The sequence below is a fragment of the Thermobia domestica genome, chromosome 10 (genome assembly GCF_964235325.1).
Source record: "Thermobia domestica chromosome 10, izTheDome1.hap1.1, whole genome shotgun sequence".
Taxonomy (NCBI): domain Eukaryota; kingdom Metazoa; phylum Arthropoda; class Insecta; order Zygentoma; family Lepismatidae; genus Thermobia; species Thermobia domestica.
Genome location: NC_137463.1, coordinates 220280288 through 220287069, shown reverse-complemented (window position 1 = coordinate 220287069; position 6782 = coordinate 220280288). Strand labels below are relative to the sequence as shown.

Below are 6782 nucleotides of genomic sequence, written 5' to 3'. Positions count from 1 at the left end.
ATATTCATGTACTCTGTGTCTTGTCTGGCCTTTGTTTCATAGAACGATTGTGGACTGAGTGAATAGACAGCCGCAATGCTGTCTTTCCAGAAATTATTATTATCATTATCATTATTATTATTATTATTATTATTATTATTATTATTATTATTATTATTATTATTATTATTATTATTTTAAATAGCGTGATCTCAGCCTGTTTGAATTTTGAGAAATTTAAATAGATGATAAAATTATGGCAACAAAACTGACAAGAAAGAAAAAAAAGGCCATATACCTCATGCGCACACATGCACACACACAAAGAGCAAATAACCTTGTTTTTTCAATCTTCTGTTTAGTCTCCCCCAAGGGGAAAATTTAGGAAAATAATAGTTTGCAAGACTCCTTCTATGAATCATTGATAGCGATCAGGTTTCTCCTTTCCTTTTGTGTGGATTGTCTTTCTTGGCTCCTGCAAGATCATAGTACGTAATTTGGAAAGGGGGGGGGGGGGTTGAAAGAGGGAAAGGAATGCATAAAGAAGAGTATCTTGTATAGCAGTATGATTTGATTTAATAATTATCAACACAACAGGCTACAGCCGAAATAGCCTATGTTTTTGTTTTACAAGATCCAAGATGCATTGCAAAACGTTATCTATGAATGTTATATCGAACATACTACATATGTAGGCCTATCTAGAACAAAATCTCCCCTGGAAAAATCCTCCTATGCTGAAGAAAATTATAATTTAGTTCCGTTTCCTCCGTTCGATTCCAGGAATGTACTCGATTCGTCTATCTATATTCAACTATGCAAGCCCGCAGGGGATCAAGGACAGAAGTAGGTCAAGTTGACAGGGGGTGGATTAAACTGACGTTTATTATTTATCTGAAACCATTCTGGAGTGCCATACTTTCTGCGTGAGTGTAGATATATAGATTTAGTGGATTGTTTTCTGCAGTGTACTGAAGTCTTGCTTTAGTGACAATTCATTTCATCGTTCGAGTGACAATGGCTAAAGTGTTTCAGTACGATGTTTTAAATCTCATTGAAATTGTGGAAATGAGACCTTGTCTATGGGACAAGACTATAGACTCGTATAAAGACAAGGTCGAAAAGCAGAAAGCCTGGAAAGAAGTGTATACAAACCTTGCGCAAGACTTCGACATCATGGACAAAAAGAAACGAGAAGCGACAGGTATGTATAGGATAATATAAAACAATAGTGATTCAAACGCTTTCTGTTTATTTACAGTTGATACATAAAATGTAGATTATATGTTAATGAAAATAAAATGTACAATCGAAGACATAGAATGTTTTCTTCGGGGTACGGACAATTTACCAGTGGTCAATTTGCCACCAAAATTCGACAAAGCGGACAATTTGCCATCAGTTTTTGCAAAGGCTTGACAAGTTGCCACTAACTTGTCTAAACTATTAATTTAGCCAGTGTTTTTCTGCGAATGCTTTTGATTAGGCCTATATACGGACCAATTTACAACATAGCTTTGTATAATAAACAAAAGATATTTGGAAATTTAGACGTTAATGCTCCTACGTCACTTGATTGACGTAATACAATTAACCTTGTTCTTTGCATTGAGCTATTTCTCAGATATTGAACAACCCTTCCATTTATTCAAGTCAGTCTGTAATATTACACGGCTCTTGCAAAAAAAAAAAAAAAAAACCTTCTGAACAGCCAAATATTTCATCCAGAAACATTGTAGAAAATTTTTATTTCTAATTATAGTTTTATAAAGAAAGTCTGAAAAAACTTCAATATATATATACTAACAGTAACACACAGTAAATAATGTACAACGTTCTGAAAACATATAAGGGAAAAATGTATTTGGACTTTCTGTAGGTAAAGCGCAGGTCTTCTTGAATAGCATTCCTAAAGAGAACTGGTTAAATTAATAATTTTGACAATTCATAGTAGCTACGAGGGCTAGTCAAGAAAGACTTGGACTGACTTTTTTTCTAGGCAATTTATTATTACTCAGCAACAGGCACATGATCCTTTTCAAAGTAGTCCCCGCCCATTTGAATGCACTTTTTCATTCGAGTCTTCCAGTCCTCAAACACGTGTCGCAGGCCATTCTTTGAGAGGTCCTTCAAAACCGCCTCCGATGCCTTCAGAACCTCGGAATTATCGGAGAAGCGGCGTCCACGCAGTCTGGATTTTAGGGCAGGGAATAGAAAAAAGTCGCACGGTGCGGTAGGCGTCTCCACCATCCTCAAACATTTGCAACAGCTCCCTGCAAGTCTCCACTCGAACAGCCTTCTGCTCTGGTGTCAAGAGTCGCGGAATCCATCGCGCACACACTCCGCTCATGTGGAGGTGGTCATGCAAAATTTTGAAGGCACTGCCATGAGATATGCGTAGTGCGGCTGCCAGATCGTCGATACTGATGCGGCGATCTTCTCTAACAATGACTGCTGCCGTGTTAATGTTCACCTCAGTAACAGCTGACGCTGATACACCTGGTCCAACAGCTTTCGTGATTGTCATTCGGCCCTCTTTAAACTCTTTGAACCACCAGAACACGGTACTTCGTGGCAGAGCGTCATCTTTGTAGGCTGCTCTCAACATTCCTAGAGTTTCTGTTGCACTTTTCCCCAGGCGATAGCAGAACCGTATAGCTGCAAATTGTTCATCTCGTAATGACTCCATTTCTTCTACAGGCGACTTCTAGAGGCGGCGCAGAACATCACCTGCAATAAAAAGTCGTGGTTACCAAACATGCAATGATTCCTTAACAACATTTTATATATATGCACAGCAAGACCCACCCTACTTGTATGCCAAACTATGAAGCTCCAGCGTTAACAGAACTGCCGGGAAAAAAATCAGTCCAATTCTTTCTTGACTTGCCCTCGTAGTAGGTCTATACCTAATCCAACAATCCAGTGATGGCAAATCGCCGGGTGGCAAATTTTCCACCTTTGAAGTAACAGGTGGCAAATTGTTTGCTTTGTCGAGTTTTGGTGGCAAATTGTTCTACACCCGTTTCCTTCGACGCCGACGAAGATAACTCATAGCTATAAAGGAAAGCAGTTCATTTGAGGCACGTGAAGTTCTCATGAATATTATGCACACAAAGTTATTTTTAAAATGTAGGGAATGAAATTGAGGTATGTCCCTTTTTCTTGTCTCAGACCGTACATAAATAGTAATATGATACACAACAGCATGTAAGAAATGAAAAATATGTTCCACAATTACAGACTTTGTTCGAACTAGAACAATATGACTTATGCACTATGTATTTAGCCTAAACACTGCAGTTAAATCAACTTCTGTTTTTTTTTATAAAAGAGAAAAATGTGTATTTCTTTTCTTCATATTGATATTAGCCCCTCACATACTGATTATAGTATTTTCTATTAGGCCTATCTTGTTTTTATCAAATCATTGTTCCCCCATTTACTTTAGTTCATATAAGCATTTTTCGCACCCACTTTTTTCAAAATAATAATTCTGATTATTAACTTTCTCTTTTTGTTTATAAATGGAGAGAATTTTAGGAACGCAATGCAGAATTAAATCCCAGAGTTTAAAAGAGAAGGAACTCCGAGGACTTGAAATTACGCTAAGATTAAAAAAAAAAAAAAAAAAAAACTATTTAGGCGTATTCGTGATTGACATTTGTACACTACGCAGCAAAAAAATTGCGACTCTTGAAAATTTTTGGACGATTCCCAAGCTCGTAGTTACATTCATTCCTGATTTTACTTTTAGTTAGTTAAGGGGTCCCACACATTTTCTTTCTAAAAACAAAATCAGGAATGAATGTAACTACGAGCTTGGGAATCGTCCACTGAAAAGTTTCAAGAGTCCCAATTTTTTGCCGCGTAGTGTACAAATGTCAATAACGAATACGCCTAAATGTTTTTTTTTTTTTTTTTTTAAATCAGGGTACTTTCAAGTCTTCAGAGTTCCTTCCATTTTCAATTCTGCATTGCGTTCCTAAAATTCTCTCCATTTATAAACAAAAAGAGAATACACAAAAAATTGTTTGTAGAATTACTAGACAATATTATGCACGAGATACAGTTATCACGAACGGTAAGCAGTGATTTGTCAAATTCGCAACGTGGTAACGGTTTTTCGTTTTTTTTTTTCATTTTGAAGTTAATACAGAAAAACGGTGAAATAAATGGTAATTTAACTTCACGGTATGGAGACCCCTTAACAATTTTCTAGTAGGTGACGAAGATGCTTGAGTCATAGTTTGTAAATTAGAATGCTTTATATTTATTAATTTATTGTCTCTTGTACCGAGGTAATGGAGTTTATTTTTCAACTAAGTGATTTAATTATGTGTATCGTTTACATCACCCGATCCCAGTGAAAATAGATACCATCAATGATTTTTGTTTGAAAAGATAATGAGGGTAATATCCTAATGTTTTACATACTTCTATATATGAGGGGTGCAGAGCAGAAGTAGTGCAACTCCAAAAGTGACATTTTTGAGTCTCAATATCTCAGTATTTCAACCCAATGACAAATCAAAAGTGTTTTATAACAAAGTCATAGGCCTTAGCAGTAGTGTCTAATTATTTCCTTTGTGTACTATCGTTCATTTTGTGTTCAAGAAGCGGGAAGCATGTTATTTAAATTTTCTTCATTTGCCATGGCAGTTGTCCCTCAGGCGCGAGAAAAAAGTCCGCGAGCCTATCTCGTAAGTGCACTGCATTTCGTGTAGGACGAGGAACTTGTGTTGCGGCTACCTCAAATAAACCTTGATCAATGTACATGTCTTCAGACCTCTGCTCGTCTCTTGTTCGAACTAGAGTGTGAAGAATCACGCATGCCTTAACGATGTCTTTACAAAACTGCTTGTTTACATTTAGAGCCCTGTGCAAAATTCTCCATTTACTACACATTATACCAAAAGCACACTCAACGAATCTTCTTGCTCTCACTAAACGGTAGTTAAACACTCGTTTCTTCACACTTAGATCGTGTCCTGAATAAGGTCGCATTAGATGGTTTGACAATGGGAAAGTTTCATCTCCAACCAGGACAAATGGAAAAGGATCAGCATGGTTTGGATGTAGTGGGGTCGGTTTCGGAATATTGAGTCCATTTCTAAGCAATAACTTATAAAAGTCAGTTTGCTGGAAAATGGACGAATCGCAATCTTTCCCATAAGCGCCTACATCAACATATACAAATTTATAATCTGAATTTGCAATGGCCATGAGAACAATTGAGAAAAATCCCTTGTAACAGAGATTCATAGATCCACTCTTAGCAAATTTATTCATACGCACATGTTTTCCGTCAACAGCTCCAATGCAATTCGGAAACTGCGAAGTTTTTCTAAAACCTTCGGCTACTTCTCTCCATACTTCTTCTGTTAGAGGTGGGAAACACTCATCTTTTAACGTATTCCACAAAGCATCGCACACAGCTTTCACACAATTCCTGGCTGTACTTATACCCAGGCGGTAGCTATAATGCATATCCGTGAATGTCGCTCCACTTGCCAGGTACCTGTAATAATAATAATAATAATAATAATCATAATAATAATAATAATAATAATAATAATAATAATAATAATAATAATTTTTCATTTAGGAAGAATGATCACCATGAAGTGGGAGAATATACGAGATTCTTTTGTGAAATCTTTGAGAAAAAGATCAGGCCAAGCTACTACCAAGAAGTACATATACCATGATTATCTTCAGTTCTTGATGAAGATTATCCGCAAAGATGAAACGGATTCAAGCCTGGACGTCGCTGAAAGGGTTAATGATGATGATACCATTGAAGATGACGACGCAGGAGAGGCTTCTGGAGTTACTGTTTGTGAGAAGATGTCCGATGAAAGGGGCAAGCGAAAAAGAAGGAAAGATGATGACATTGACAAAGAAATCCTCAAAGCCTTGCGAAGTGAACCAGCTAGTCCTGACGAAGACGAGGCCTTTTTTATTTCCATTACCTCGTCAGTAAGGAAGATGTCTGAAGATGAAAAGTTTGAATTTCGAGTCCGCGTACTTAATCTGATACAAGAAATCAAACACAGGAGAAACATGTCTCCTTCCCCCGTCTCTTCCTATTCTCCGGCTTCCTCATCAAGAGTTTCAACACCGCTCCCTGAACACCATTTTTTATACCCCCAACGCCAGTTTACTGTCACCTCACAAACTGCAGTGGAACCACGACCATCAGAGTTCATGAACGGTGGATTCTCTGCAATTGTGGAAACAAACAACCAAAGTGACGCATTTTCCTTCAAATGATTACTGAGGTCTGAAGAATATTTCTTTTAATGTTGTATCAGTTAAATTAGTGTTTCAAAATTACTTAAGAAGTGAATTTACAATTTGTTAGTCACACATAATGCCAGTATACGGATACACAAAACAGTTTGTTAGTGAGAAAACCGTGCGATTACTAAGTAGTTTCTTTTAACGATATACGTAGCACTTCTTAATTTTCGATAGTATAAATTCTGTGTAAAAAGTTATAACCTGAAAATAAGTTAGTTATTGTCAGTTGTTTACCATTTGTTAGCTATTATTTTGTTTAGGTTTGTGACCATGGATACTATTATCTATTTTTTTTTTTTTTTTTAAAAAAAAGAAATATAGATGTCATGTAAGTTTGAGGTAAAAAAAAAACATAATGTTCTTGATATGAAATAAATATATAAGCACTTGGAAGAGAGATTGGAAAATAGTTTCAATTATTTCCTGCAATGGTTTATAATACTAATTAGTTTCAGGAAGAACGCCAGTATTGGCTTAAAAATTTGGGCATTATGGTT

General features: G+C 36.5%; 1 protein-coding gene across 1 annotated transcript; it reads left to right on the top strand.

Moving 5' to 3' along the window:
• Window positions 1-282: 282 nt before the first annotated feature.
• Window positions 283-6580, top strand: LOC145663001 (uncharacterized). The gene is made up of 2 exons (XM_081729118.1): window positions 283-1183; window positions 5588-6580. Exons 1-2 carry the CDS (start codon window positions 997-999, stop codon window positions 6253-6255), a joined length of 855 nt encoding a protein of 284 aa, XP_081585244.1. The 5' UTR covers window positions 283-996; the 3' UTR covers window positions 6256-6580.
• The last annotated feature ends 202 nt before the right edge of the window (window positions 6581-6782 follow it).

Excerpts from the sequence above, each read along its gene's own strand:
- LOC145663001 (XM_081729118.1), top strand. The coding sequence starts at position 997 with ATGGCTAAAGTGTTTCAGTACGATGTTTTAAATCTCATTGAAATTGTG. Across the intron at positions 1,184-5,587 it reads AAAGAAACGAGAAGCGACAG|GAAGAATGATCACCATGAAG; the intron begins GTATGTATAGGA and ends TTTTTCATTTAG.